Source organism: Poeciliopsis prolifica, unplaced genomic scaffold (assembly GCF_027474105.1).
Source record: "Poeciliopsis prolifica strain line A6 unplaced genomic scaffold, Auburn_PproV2 SCAFFOLD028, whole genome shotgun sequence".
Classification (NCBI taxonomy): domain Eukaryota; kingdom Metazoa; phylum Chordata; class Actinopteri; order Cyprinodontiformes; family Poeciliidae; genus Poeciliopsis; species Poeciliopsis prolifica.
The window spans coordinates 1,804,682-1,820,069 of NW_026562403.1; the positions used below are offsets into that span (position 1 = coordinate 1,804,682).

The following is a 15,388-nucleotide window of genomic DNA, read 5'->3' on the forward strand; positions in this document are numbered from 1 at the left end:
GAAACAGGAAAAGTTTAATTGAGCTTTTTTGTTGTTTTTTATTACTGTATATTCACTGCACAGCCCGTTATAGTCAGAGAAATAACTTAAAGGCCAAAACCACAGAGTCCTTCATGTGTACATGAGCCGTCAAGGCAGAACTGAAGGTCAAGCCTTTGGAAGCCTGCATGGAAAAAGGAACATAAACAGATATTTTTAGAGGAATGAAAACTCTCATTAATTGAGTTGTTTAACTGCGTCGGTGCAGCCATAAATATGAGGTGGATGTTTGTTTGGTCACTGTGGAATAAATAGTTCAAAACCTTAAAAAAAATCCCCCCAGGATCAGATCAGAGCATTGATAGTTAATATTCTAATCTGATGTCGTGTGATGTAACGGCAGATTTATATGCAGGGTAAGGTATTTGTAGGCAACATTTTATACAGCATCTTTTCTCGTTCCTCTCTGTCTCTGCTGGGACGGCTGCTGGCTGTCCAATCCGTCCCACGGGCCCTCGCCCTGTTCTTTGTTTGTCCGTCTGATCCCCTCCTGCAGGCCACTGCTGCACATCTGTGTGTGTTGTTGTTGCATGAGCATATGTGGACCTTTTGCAACAACAGTGCTCCTCTTCAGTGCTTTTGAAGCGCGTGCACGTCTGCATCTGTGCGTGCGCGCGGTAATCAGTGTGTAATCCCTTCCCCGAGGCCGCCGTTCCACACAGCTGGACCGGAGCCTCTGGAGGGGCCTCCGCGCTGCTCAAGCATCCTTTGCTCTCTCCACCTGACCGACTGGTGTGTGCATGTGTGTGTTTTAACAGGTGCAGTACCAACAGCTGAAACTGGATCCCAATCCCAGTCCAAATAAAAGGAAGAAAAACAACCCCGGGTAGATCGCTGCATCTGCCCACGGACTCCTCTCTCCTTCATTTCTTTTCCTGCTGGTTGGATGCTGGACGCTGAGAAGCCAAGCCTGGGCTGAACCATCCTTCTTCTATTTATATCCTGCTGTATTTTGTTGAACTTCATTTCTCCCTTCAGTAGGCTTTACACTTTCTCTAATTTTATATGAGCAAAGACTTCAAGTAATCTTATTATTATTATTGTATTGTATGCATTATGTATTGAATCATTTTTGTACCAGCCACGTGAGCCGCTGTGTCCTTCCCTCTGGGAGTGTGTGCGCTTGCCACAGTAGTTAAACAGGTTCAGTTAAATTATCTGTAGATAATAGATGCTATTTAGATCAACATGAGATATAAATCCAGGCCTTAAACGATCATTCTCAACATTTCTTTAGCTTGTACTATAGCTTTGAAGCTTTTTTGGTACAATGTTTCTATTTTCTAATTGTTTTTTATACTATTACGTCCTCATTTTTTTTAATCTCCTCTTGAATGTTTTGACAATTTTATGTTTTGCTGGCAGTAATTCGAGTTGCTGCTGTCTAAATTAACGAGCCGATTTCGTCCCAGGTGCATCTCGGTAAATTAAATTATCATTAAATCGTTGGCTGGACCGAGAGCCCTGAGAGCCACCATGCTCCAGATGTGTCCAGGATGTGGTCACCCTGTGTGTTAAGCCACTCCAGAACCAGAGACGATGTCAGAAGCGTCTTACCTTGATGAAGAAATCAGAGAACTGGACTGTTGCTGAGTGCGGGCTGCAGATCTCTTCTTAGATGAGGGGGGCACGTTCGATGGGTTTTACATTTCAGATCGACACCAAGCCTCTTAAGTCTGGTTTTTATTTTCCAGTAGGACTCGGTAACAGCCTGCACTGCCAAAAGTACCAATGCCTGCTTTAATAACCGCGGTATCACTGTGCTCGATCACGGGCCCCTCAGACAATCTATGAAGAGACTCCAGATCCAACGGTTGAAGCTGAAGGGTCGCTATTACATTATCAAAAAATAAGTAAATAAATCAAAAACTTTTGTAATTAGTCTTCTATAATTTCTTAAACCAAACCCAGAAATATTTTGCTGTAGATAATGAACTTGGAACAATTTGCCATTTGGAGCCAAAAATAATATAATATTCAAATTTATCGAGATGCAGTTGTGAAAAAGAACCTGGACCAACAGGCCACGAGTTCCTGTTTTTCTCACGAAACCAATGAGTAGGAACAAGGTTGAGCATTGGATCTCTAGAAAGTGTGCAGTTTAACCCCGTCAGCACCATCAGTCAGTCGGTACGACACGCTGCGGACTGGGCCTGCTGTCGCTGTGCTTATATAGACGTCACCCGGTCTATGCAGAGTGTCATCGAGCAGGCAGGCAGGCAGGCCGGCACAGCCCTAATCTTGTTTGAAAGGCCGGTCTCTTTCCCTCTCATCTCCCTGTGTGTTTGCCTTGGCGGCCACACATGAAAGCGTTTACACACGAGGCGCACGTCTGCAGCGCGGGCACGCATGCAGACACACAGAGCCTCTGCCTCTCTTCCTCCCTCCCAGGAGGGAAGAGAGAAAGAACGCATCTCCGGTAGGAAGTCTTGCACACCGTAACTACTTGCTCGCAGATAGAAAAACAGTGTCATATTTGAGCAGGAACGGTTTCTCCCTCTCAACCAAGCACACACACGCGCACACACACACAGGCAGACATGCAAGCATGCTCTCTATGATGCTGCGCCCCGGGCTGGCCGCCCTCTCCATCTGCCCCACCTCCTGTGCCCACAGCTCAACTTTGATCAGCCCTTCCAGAGACACGGGCGTGTATGTGCACGCTGTGTATTTACAGAGGAGTGTTTGCATACACACGTTTATGCAATCAAAGATTCTCTCAGCGTCAGTGTGTGGTACAATTGCATCTCCCCTCCAGCTCTAGACTGACACTCAGATTCGATGTGTGTGTGTACGTGTGCGTGTATGTGCTGCAGCAGAGGCACCAGCTGTTTTTCGGTGTTGACTTTGTGGAGATGCTTGATGAGCAGCAAGTCATTGTGTGACAAGACAAGGCTCTGAGGGGACTTAGGCCTGAGATGTCAGGGATGGAGGAATATTTGTGTGTGTCTGCGTGTGTGTGCATGTCTTTTATCCTATTTCAAAACACACGTCCCGTCATGCTTTCCCCGTTTGCTCTCTCTGCGGTTTCCTCATTCGTCAGTAAGCAGGGTTGCGACCCTGTCTGAAGGGATGGTCTCTTGGGCTCCTTGTAGAGCTTCTCTTGAAAGATCACAGCACAGGCTATGTTTGAGGAGGTCCTGTCTCATCCTATTGATCCCTGCCTCCATTTCCCACTGCCTTCACTTCTTTGTCTGACTGTCTTTAAGTCAGTAAAACCCCGGCTCACTGCATCTAGTGTCGTCTTCTCCCCTCATCCGTCTGTCTCTGTGCCGCCGCCTTCCACCTTTTGAAGCTCCGCTCTGCTTCATAGGTTTGTTCCCGTCCTCCGATAAATGATTTTATCGTTCAATTCATTTGGGAAGCGGTAATAAAACTTTTCTTCGAGCATTGCCACAAACTTGTTACCTGAGAGGATGGCGCTTTTGTTTTGCCCGATGAACTGCTTGAATACTTGACACTTTTGTTTTTACTGCAACAGTGCCTGTATCATTTGTTGACACCCCCAGTACTGAGTATAAAAAGCCTCAATTTTTTTATTGCAACAAGATAATCTCACACAAGAACAAACCCAAAATCTTTAGTGGGGAAAATATTATATTAAGAAATCAGCACCTACTGTAACAGTTCCCAGTAAATAGATGTACCTGAACCATCTTTAAAACACATATTCATATGTTTTAAATTGATCAGAGATTATAAGAAACCCTACTTAGTCATTGATCACCTGCTGTTTTCTGGGGTTTAAATATGACATGTCACATTTTGTCAACTCTACAAATACAGAAAAAAAATCAAGGCAACATGCCTTTTATGTAACAGATATAAGTTTAAAGTGTAGACCAATTGAATGGTTTGGTTAATTTTTCCATTTTCCATGTATGCCTGTTGCAGAAATCAGGAGTTACATGTGAAATCAACACTAAGAAATTCAATATGTAGCTTCTTAAACCCTCCACCGCCAAAAAAAAAAAAAACCCACAAACAGAAACACACAAACAAAAAAACAAAACAAAACATAGTGTTAAATGAACCATTTTCAGACTTGTCGTTTTTTTTTTTATAGGATAAACAAGTGGACCTTGTTTTCCACAGGAGACTCTCACTGTGGACACATTCTCAGAAGTCTTAATGACATTTTCTTGAAGAATGTATAAGAACATGATCAGCCGTTGAAATGTTTAGTGCATTAGTGGGGAAATGCCTTTTATGTACCCAGCCGCATAACCCAATAAGCCGAGTTAAGTTCGGATGCAGTTTTTTAGATCGTAATCTTCATAGTTAATGCCTCCCATGACAAACAGAGCTTTAATTATCGTCAGAACCCGTTTGGTTTCTTCATAAATTATGCTCACATCAACCTGTTGCCATTTACATTTTTTACAGTAGTTTCTCCATTTTTGTAGTTTTCATTTGCTGCTTCCATGTGTTGTCCTGTTTGTTAAAGTATTTGTTGCAGTGTTACCAATTACTTTGCCATTTGTGAGTTTACAAAAATGATTTCTTAGCCCCACCACATAAAAGTAATGCAATTTAATGTCAGATTCTAAAAAAAACATTTTGTATTGTTAGACAATGCTGTTGCTGCAATCGAAAAAAGACAACAAAAAAAAATCTGGCTTTTTCAAATCTTCACTTGGGGTATCAACTAATTTGTCAGTGACTTTGTGTTGCAGATTTGAGTGTGGTAATGCATCCAAATGTCCCTTTTTGTATGTCGAGAAAAAAATGAATAAGAAGAATGTATTGCGCTGACAGCTGTAAAGGAAAGAGAAGCACTTTTATTTGAATGAGACTATTTATTTTTTAAAGAATACTGTACATAGCTAACTGATTAATGTATGGTTGTATTTTATACAGTATGCCTGTTGATGTTCTGGTAATAATAGTAAAGTAGGTGTATTGCCTGCCTTGATTTTTTAATTTTTTTAATGTTTGTCTTGTCTGCCTGCAAAATCTTTTGCTTGTGACATCATCTCTGTGTCCCTTTACAACCAACAAAATTTACAGACATCACAGCTGGAAGGAAGGGCATAATATGTTGTATACCTCTAATTTAAGTAATGATGATCATCTGATAAATGTGGCTTATTTTGGGTCAAAAAATAGTGAAACTAAAACTTTCAATTAAATATTTTTTATCAACTTCCCTTTGTGTGGATATTATTGACACATTTGCAGGCACACTTCTGGCTTCATTTGCTTTCCTCCCATTTCAACAACAGCAGCAGCAAATACTGTGATGCAATTTTCAAAAAAAAACAGAGAAAACCCTCACCCAACTTTTCTTCAAAATAAAACACACTTAAAGGATACAAAATTGAATTTTGCATATGTCCCATATAGCAGGTAGATGGATGCAATCATCAGACACCGGGATGGAAAATAACTCTAGGAATTACAAATACATGTACTTTTCCATAATGTGGAGCTAGAAAATATATGTACTTAAAATGTGTGTATAGGTTTCAAGAACCAGAACAACTTTGCAGTGGCACCATAATAAAAGAAAATCCACTTGTTAGAGCGCCTTCTACGCTTACAAATAGAGCCGTCACTTTGTTGTTCTTTTACAGCAGTTTATGGCCACACCTCAGCTATTTTACGAGATCGAGAATGAGCACAGAGAGAGAAAGAAAAATCATAAAATATATATGCACCGTTTATTTACACCGGTGCTTTAACGTTTCCAAGTACACTTTACTGCAGGAAACGGAAAGGAGGGGGGTGGACCACTTGTCAGTCTCATGCTTTAGTTGGAAATAGGACCATTGCACTCCGGAAGTGAAGGGGGCGCTATTTAATATATTATCCGTTACCTCCCGTTTTTATTTTCTTTTAAAATCTGTGATACATTTTCACCTGGTCCCATTTCCAAATAAGGTATGAGACTGACAGCGGTCTGGTACCGGCCCTTTTTGTTTGCTGGTCCTTCTCAAAGTTTCTCACTTTTTATTATGTCATTTTTACTGGCTGACACGAATAAAGTAAAAAACACATATACTCTACAGATCTTACACAGTATCAAAAAGAGTGATGGCATAAATGAAAACTGTAAACTATCTTAAATAAAGATTCCAGACAACTTTAAGGAGGTTTGTTCTTCAGTCACATTTAAATAAGGTTGTCATTTTCAGGTCCTGGTACCGGCACCCATCTGCCAGGCGCTGCTTTCTGGAACAGGCTTGGCAAGTTGCTTAAATAAGGGATTTCCACACAGCAGGAGGAGCATGTTATTAATAACTATTAATAACTGAGTAACAGTAGCAGTGTCTGATTAGACTCAAACATCTTAACTTTTTTTAATTGTAATTTTCTTAAATATTTATGGTTTTTAATGGCTGAACAGTAAACCAATTTGGACTTTTCTTTTAAATTTTATACAGTTCTTTAAATAAATCTATATGACAAAACAGATTTATAAATAGGGAAAGTAGCCATGTAAAAGTGAAACAGCAGGTAGTGTACAAGGAAATGTTAGTGTTCATATGAGGCTGAAAATAGTACAAAAATAAATACTTTTTACATTCAAAAATTGTTTGAAAAATATATGTCAAGTCAAATGACCTGACAAAACACAGACTATATTTTTAGCACAAGTAAAACAAGTTATCACTGTAGAAATGACAGTCCATTGATATGTACAAACCATTTTCAGTGGGTATGGGGGATTGCATCATTATGGAAAACCCTCAAGGACAAGATGTGCAATTTTTTTCCCACCCTAACTTTTCTTACAAATCAGCAACCAGTGCCTTGCCACGAGCCTGCAGGTTCTCCAGTGTTTCCATTAGGAAAACCGTGTTCTCTCCTCTGCACTCCTTGACAGCCGCAGACATCTGTTCTTTGTGCTCTCCTCGACTGAACCTCAACAACGTCTCCACGTCTTCCGCCAGCCTCACTGCCCGCTGATCTGTCCAGTTCAAAGTGACTTTCTGAAGGGAGTGTTTCTCCAACACAGCGACTAGCTTGTAGACCAGGGTGTGGGGTCTGTTCCCGGACTGTGTGAGGCCAGGCAGGCCCCTCTCCATTTGGTAGGAGAAAACGAGGTGGCCCAGCAGACTAGATCCAGCCTCGAGGAGAGGAAAGTTCAAAACCTGCGTTTTGTCTTTGCTCGTTCGGGCTGAATCTCTGACCTGAGCGCTGCGGAGGAGCTCCTCCCTCTGACTCGGTACAGAGACCAGATCCAGCGGAGTCCGTCCGTCTCCGTCGGTCTGCTGGAGAAGAACCGAGCCTGAGGGAGACAGAGACATCCAGAGTAAGATGAGACAGCGCTAAGACCAGGCTTCAGACAATGTTTTTTAATAGAAACACTAGAAAGATAAATAAATCTGAAACTAATGCTTGAAAGTAAGAAGAACAGAAAGTGTTTTGTTGGGTGATATACTTTATAAAGCACCACATTATTAATAGGGTGCAAAGAAGAAAGAAACTTGAGTATGCCTATTTAAGTTGTAAGTAAATTATTTACATGAAATAACAGCTTTGAAAAAGTATAACATACAAGATTTGCTTATTTTTTTTAAAAAGAAGAAGAAAAATAAAACCACTATCTTAAAATGTTTAAAGTCCCGGTAAATTAAGTTTATAAATACATACTTTTGCAAGTAGAAAGGTTGTAAGAAATATCAAAGCATCAAAGAAATATTGGCAGGTCATTTAAGGTAAGCCAGAGCACAGCGCCCAAATTTCAAAATCGCACAGTGACCTTAAACGTGGAGGTTAATGATTTCAATGTTAGCAGCAAGTTTAAGCCTCAGTGATAAAAGACGAAACAGATTTGCAGCCAAGTTACTTTAGTCTGCGGCATCATTATCAAATAAGGCGGAAGAGACACGACACGGGTCAACGGCAGGACGAGGTAACAGAAATACATTGGCTCCGTGAGACATACTCGCACTCTCATCCAAACGCACAGTGTGAGAAGTGGAAGGCTTAAATGAACAGCTGTTTTCCCACCGGCCCTCAGCGCCAGACGGGCCTATTAGCTCACTTCAGCGCTAACTTCAGCTGACACTTCGCCTTAGCTCGGTGACTGGCAGGTCACTTTGTGTTTGTGTTAAAGGCGCAGAGGGTTAGTGACCTGACGGTGGCTCAGCTTTTCTTTTTTTTTGACGCACTGCTGTAAGTGAGCTCATGGCCGTCGACGCAGACGCAGGGAGCCGCTGAGTCGCAGCAGACCTCGAGTCCGGCGTTGGCAAAAATGTGCCTTGTTGGAAATTTAACGAGGGAGTCAACAGTGATGGCAAAGTTCTCCATTAATTCAAATCTCTTGCGAGTGTAAAAATAAACACTTAATATATAGTTTTAATTGTATACCTTCAAAACGTCTCCACCGACCTTGGCTTTCCCCTTCCGGCGCTGCTGCGATGCATTCAGCTTGAGGTGACAGTCGGTGCTGAATGCAACACTTTCTTCTCTCCCTCACAAGGCGAAGCGAAGCAAAGTTCTGATGCTGACATTTACCACCTTGTGTCTCTGCTCTCTATTCAGGCTGAAAGCCATTTTCCAGCATCAGACAGGCCCGCGCACATTTAGTCTGCGGAGCGGGTCGAGTTGGGAGTGAGCCCTTTGTTTGCTTTCAGATAGACCCATTTCTATAGCAAACTGCTTTTGATGGCACTTGACTGTTCAACCTTGGCAATGCTACTACCACTTATGAGCAGGTTTACGGCTCTGCGGAGGCTCTGTATGACACGCTCACAGCTGAAGGGCTGCTTGATTACACTGCTGGCACTTATTTGCAGTTTGACAGACACTGGGGTTGAAGGAAGTGTGAAACTAGAATGAAGGGATGATTGTGTACTATAACAAAGGATAAAGCATGCACACTGGGCCTCCCTGCTGGCATTTTGATAAAAATTTTTTTTGTAAAAGTCACAAAATAATTCAGAATTTATAGGGTTTAGTTATGGTCAACACAGCATACAATGTTCAACTGGCCATCATTTGGTCCTTGTTTTAAATTAGTTAAAATCTGCTTTGAATAACATATTCTTGGATGGATGTCACCTCTGCTAGTAATAAAAATAATTGATGGCTGCTCAAGCCAAGAGGTTTAATTCTATTAATAGTTCTTAAGGAGACCTGGTATCAGAAGGTCGGTGCTTCACAAAAATCAGAGATCAGAAATAGGCACCAAATTTCTGATTGGTACATTTCGGCTCTTAAGATTATTTGTGAGAGCTCCCAGCAGAAGGTAAGTGCTCGTCTACCTTTTAGTCTTTCAAATCTGAATGGGCAAAAAAACCAATCAGCATAAATTGTGGCATTAATCTACATAAACATTTACATAAGCATGGATATTTTAAATACAAGGGTCAGTGGTTGGGGGCAGCAGTCAAGGATGTGAGAGTGCAAATTTGATCAAAGTGGCCACAAGAGAAAGGCAGAGGTTAGGGACTGATGTGAGAGCGTAAGTGAGGGAGAGTGAGGTTGTTCACAGCGGGACATAATCACCAGGTTTCTGTAACAAGCTGTCTTCAGCATCAGCAGGAGTCGGTGTCGATACTGCTCTCAATCAGGAGGAATGGCTGTGTGACGTTAACTAAGGCATTAAGCCTTAGTTAAATTGCCTCAAAACAAAACTGCAAAAAAACTGGATTCATCATGGTACTTGGTGGACAGACTCCTAAAAGTTCTGCTCTAAACCTGCTTTTGAAAAGAGAGTTCACAGGGAGCAACTTTACCGTTGAACTTTTTACACTTTTTATTTTAATCAATAAGTCTCGCACCAAAAGTTACCTCTTGGTGTGTTTCGGTGAAAATCACACATGACAGGAAAATCAGAAATAACGATACTCTGCTCTGGTGTTATTAGTTTTACTGTCTGCCATGTCTCCAGAACAGCTCTGTTTTCTTCGCAGCAGATCCAGGAGATAAAGAAATGCAAGCCCGTTTCCCAGAGTTCCCCGCCGTCGTCATGTCAAACCCAGTTGACAGACAGGCTCCAATCAGAGGTTTGACACTGGAGCACGAAGGAGGGGTGGGAAGGCGTCCCTGCAGCACGGCCCTGGGCTCGGTTTGTAAGGCTCTTTGTAGAATCTGTCTGCCTGAAAGCTAACTGGATAGCTCCAACCACAATTTGTGTTATTTGCCTTCATGCTGGTTCTTTATTTTCTCTTTTTATTCTTTTAAATAGCAACTTGCTTTCTTGTTCTGGTTTATAACCACATGTTTATTACAGAAGATAGAAATCATAGATTCATAAGCTTCAGGGAATGTTACTCCAACTGTATGCTAATGGAGCAAACATCGTACTGAAGTATAACTATAGATTAGATCATTTGACTTAGTTATAAATGCATGCATAGTGTTATACGCCTAGGGAAGTGTATTTGGTGCAAGAATGGTGACTGAAGTGAATCCAGGTATTGGTGCTGGGTGTCAGAAATGCTCCAGCGGTGATAAATATAACACCTGAGGGAGTACATAAGAGCATAGGGTAATTACGCCGTCCTTTAAGTGTGTGTGCATGAATGTGATGAAAAACATCCTCGGTTGTGAAGCTACAGCAGTGAGAGGAAGAATTCACATGCTGAGAAAAAGCCACTGCCTGATGCAGGCGCCAGATGCAGCCTGGCTGCCACACACACACATTTACATATGGAGCGCGAAGCCCTTTGGCCTTTAGAGGGCAGGCGAAGACAAGAAATATAAAAGTGAGAGTAGAGGAAGGGGGGAATTTGAAGAAGGAGGTAGAGAGGGAGGGAAGGAAAGAAAGATGCAACACTCCTCCCCTCCTCCATCCCTCCCCCAGTCTTTCTGGTCTGAGTCTGGGGGTAAGGCAGACAAGCTGGGATGCAGGCAGTTCCACTGCATGGTAAACACCCCTCACGCTACCCCCACCTCACTGCCTGGAAGACAAAAAAAAAAAAAAAAAAAAAAAAAAAAAAAAAAAAGGCAGATTCCGGGTGAGTGTGTGAACTGCAGCCAGGGGCACGGCAGCACACATCCACAGGGTGCTGCTAGATAGCGACTAGAAATTCACGGCGAAAACAACAACCGACTGACGAACCAAAGAGAGAAATCAGACTCAGGAAGACGTGCAACCAGCCAGACATCACCAGAACCAGGCTACAAGTCAACCTCTGCATTCTGTGACTGATTTTAACCAACAAGCCACAGGGGTTTCAGTGGGTGTAGTAGTTTCCTTGAAATTAATGAGTAACAGTGTTGAGTTTTCTTGGCTTCATTTACCTCTTTACTGTAAATAAAACAAATGCCTTGATGAGCAGAGCTTTTGTCAGCCACAGGTGACCTTCGTGTGCGTTGTTAACGTGGCCTCTTTAACATCCAAACAAACTGAATGTAATGATTGTGCAATCAATACAAGTATATTATTGGCATGTTGCGACTACAAATCTCATTCACACAGCCTAATGTTGCCACTTAAACTACTTAAAGCAGAGGTTAATTTAACCAATGACGTTGGACAGACACCAGCAAAAGATGGCGTGCCTTTGAAAGCAAACATTTTATCCATGAAAACATGAGACTCCAGGGAACAAAATATGGATGCATAAACACCTTAGTGATTCAGCAAAGATCAAGGTCTGATTGGAACACCAAATTAAAGATTCACTGTGTGTTTTTTAGTTATCTGCTCATAAAGTCGGCCTTTTCTCTACATGGATGGGCAAGGTGAGGTGAAGAGACACAAGCCAACATCCTCATAAAGATGTGTTGAAGGTACAGAGTTAACTGTTTTGATGTGATTGGATGTTAGCTTGCTGCTGAAGAGCCAAGTGCAGAATGTTAGGACAGCACAGAAGCTCTCATTCTGGCCACCCAGGAACAGGCCCTAAACACCAGAGCAATAGAGGCCCAGATCTACCACACCAGACAAGACCAAGGTGTAGGTTGTGCAAGGAGGCCCCTAACAGCACATAACAGCAGGGTGCAAGATACTGGCAGGGAAAGCGTACATGGAACGACATAACCAAGTGGCAGGCATAGTGTACAGAAATATCTATGCAGAATATGGACTGGAAACCCTGAGATCAAAGTGGGAAACACCCTCAAAGGTGGTGGAGAACACCAGAGCTAAGATCCTGTGGGACTTCCAGATCCAGACAGACAGAATGGTAATGGCGAACCAACCAGACATTGTCGTAGTAAACAACAGAGGAAAGCCGTTGTGGTTGATGTAGCAATACCAAGTGATTGCAACATCAGGAAAAAGGAGCACAAGAAACTGGAGAAATACCAGGGCCTCAGGGAAGAACTGGAGAGGGCCTGGAAGGTGAAGACCACAGTGGTGCCTGTGGTCATCGGGGCCCTCGGGGTAGTAACCCCCAAACTGGAGCAGTGGCTACAACAGATCCCAGGAACAACCCTAACCCTAATCCCTAACCCTAACCCTTGGCACAGCCAAGATACTGCACAGTATATATATAAAAAAAAAATCCCTTCTCACCCACCACGGGTGTTTCTTATCCTCTGAACTCAGGTTCTCTATCAGAGGTCTGGTAGAGAACTAAACTGTTTCACTGATGTTTCTTATGTCCCTTTTCTGATTAACTTTGGCATAGTTTGCTAAAACTGTATAAATATTACATATCTAACTTGTTCATGTAGTTGAACAGCCTGGAACAGGACATTCATACCAACCATGGGATCCATCTCTCCTGCAAGGAAATGTTTCATACAAAATTTGAGCACTGTTGATTCAAAGTATTTATTCTATAATTACGGTGTTATGCATTGTAAGATTATGGTGTTGAGCAACTGATACCAGCAGACGGTCACTCAGCAGTGAATTTGGTCTATCATATTATGTGTTGACTTGTTCTTATTTGGACTGCAAGTGCAATCAATGGAAATAGACGATAATATTAAAGAAAATAGCTTTTTTTGATTACCTCCATAATTTATCAAGAATATCAGCCAAAGAGAACAAAGCATCTGTATAATGGGTAGGTACAGTGGAAGCCAGTTATTTATTCACAGTGCAGTATTTGCTCATTCAGATTATTATTTTTTTTTCAAGAAAACATACGATATTCAAATGAAAAGAGAAGATGAAAGTGCAGGGGTACTTGAGACACTAGTAGCTGGTGTTTGTTCATAATGACAGTGCGGAGAGGAATCGAGCAGCTTGCATCTTCTTCATCAGAAAGAACAGATGTAGTTTATGAACTTTGACCCACGCCCACCTCAGAAGCGTCATTAATTTTTGTTAGTGCTGAATCACTGCTCCTCCAAAAGCAGAGATGATGTAAATTGTAAATCATAAAGTCTGTGGTAGTGAAAAGATGGTTTCCATGGAGTATATTAATGACTATTAAGATATTTTTGGTGTTCGATCAAGAAAAATAGGCAGATATGAACTGTTTTAGAGAAGGTCTCGAGTATTTCTGGATTTCAACAATTCATGAAAGGTTCTGGTCCTTAACCCGCTAAATCACATGAGATTCAGTATTTTTATAAGTAATTGTTTCTATAATTTTATAAGTAATTGTTTCTAAGTTTCTATAATGATAATAACTCAATCATTAAGAAAAAAAATACTTTTATGCAAAGGCTAAGTATAAGATTTTTTTTTTTTCTGGATACATGTGACCTCTAAGACAGTGACGGTGGCCCATTAGAGGCTTTGGGATGAAAGTGAAACAATTATAATTACCGTCGTTCTCAAAAGGATTTTTTTTAAAGTACTGCTATTGACTGAAAAATAACAGACTAAGAAAAATGACAAAGTCATTGATTGGTTGTTTGGCTGCTTGAGAGCAAAACGGGAATGAAGAAGGAAATTTACCAAGAGTCTGAAGACAAAAGTTTGGATCAAAGAATCAATAGCACAGATGTTTACAGAAGAGGTAAAGGGAAATACAAATGATAAAAAAACATGTTTCTGTCAAGAATTCTTTTACAGTTTTAATACACTAAGTCTGACACTTTTTAAACAACATAATTTGAAGTGTTTGCACTCCCACTTACAAACACAATGTAAAATGTCAATATTTATCTCTCTGCTCCTCTTCCATCTATCTATTCCTTCACAGAACAAAAGCCTTTTCAAAAGGTGGGCAAAGATTTTAAAAAGTAAACAGCAATCTGAGACAATTTCAGACCTTTTTCAAATTCCACATGATGATCCAAACAGTGAGAGGGCTTGGTTGTTTTGGCAAAGCCTGATTCAAGAAACTCAAACCGACTTTAAATTCTGGGAAAAAATTAATAAGTGCTCCTGCTGTACACACTGTGTTTACAACAATGAAGAGGTGAACAAGACGCGTCCACAAGCAGTGCGACAATTCAAGCACTCCGCACGTACGCAGCAGGCCATGGCTCTTCATTCAGAGAAAGCTTTAAGCAAACACACTTAACTGCTGTTGAATGCCTCCATTTATGAAGTACGACCCACTCCAGCTGGGTTCACAAACATCCCATTGTTGTCTCGCCGTTAATCAACTTCGTAAGTGAAAATTCTTCTCCTGATTGTATCCTTTATTATTAAAACTGCTTTTCAACACTATAGAATTCCTTCCCAAGTTTTTGCTTAATATTTTAATTGAGTTTTGACGAAAAATAGGTCAGACAGAATTGCTATTTTATCACTGTGAAGTGCCTGACTAATGACTTGAGGTCAGAGCTGGAGGATCGAGTGCAATCTTCACGGCCAACAAAACAAAATCTTCCCGGTCTTTGCTTATTTTTTTCCCCAATCAGATTTAAGACAAAAATAATTGAGTTACACCTTAAAAAAATTGTGTTTTTTTTGTCAATGACAAAAGAATGGTTTCATTATTGATATTGTGATTAATAATATAACATTAGTATCCAGAAGAACCTTGGGGAGTAAAAACCCCAAGAAAAATAATTCCTTTTTTTTTTTTATTTTCATTTACTTCCTTGGCCTGTGCCCTTTCCCTACAAAGGAGAAATAGAGGCTAGTTTTCCCCTTGTGGAAACTACCTACTATTGTGGTCAGTGTGCTTGCTTAAAAATAGGTCAAGACAGAAAAAAATAGAGCATTAATATATCATATGTTGTATAAAATTGTCCTGCGACCCTTATAACGTCAAACACTGTGGTCTGTTATACTGACTTTAGCTCTTATTACAGCATGCATTTGTTGTGGCATTTTTCCAGTAAGCTATAATATGTTTCTAGTCAGTTGCATCAATGTTTCGCCTTGCTGGGGGCATGGAACAGGTGATCTTTGTACAAATTGTTCTTTAGAACGTCCCAAAAATTCTCAAAGGCATTTAGATCTACAGTCTGATGGGCAAATCATGCGTGAAAAATTACGTCTCATGTTCTTAGAGTCAATGTCACACTACTTGAGGCTGATAAATTCTTTTAATGTCATTCTGGAATATACCCTTGCCGTCGGTATAGTCAG

At 41.0% G+C, this 15,388-nt stretch overlaps 2 protein-coding genes across 10 annotated transcripts in view; one reads left to right on the plus strand and one right to left on the minus strand.

Moving 5' to 3' along the window:
- Positions 1-5,188, plus strand: part of mctp1a (multiple C2 domains, transmembrane 1a) — a 127,019-nt gene extending 121,831 nt beyond the window's left edge. For all 5 annotated transcript variants that reach the window (XM_055049235.1, XM_055049237.1, XM_055049236.1 and 2 more), the window contains one exon: positions 798-5,188. In XM_055049235.1, the coding sequence (XP_054905210.1) occupies positions 798-869 (72 nt within the window). In that variant the 3' untranslated portion in view covers positions 870-5,188. The remainder of the gene's footprint in view (positions 1-797) is intronic.
- The window catches only part of slf1 (SMC5-SMC6 complex localization factor 1), a 38,093-nt gene continuing 27,262 nt past the window's right edge, over positions 4,558-15,388 (minus strand). For 4 of the 5 annotated variants that reach the window (XM_055049244.1, XM_055049242.1, XM_055049241.1 and 1 more), the window contains one exon: positions 4,558-7,273. In XM_055049244.1, coding sequence (XP_054905219.1) covers positions 6,774-7,273 — 500 coding nt within the window. In that variant the 3' untranslated portion in view covers positions 4,558-6,773. Of the gene's footprint in view, positions 10,896-15,388 lie in introns of all 5 variants that reach the window. The other variant, XM_055049245.1, reaches the window with a different exon arrangement.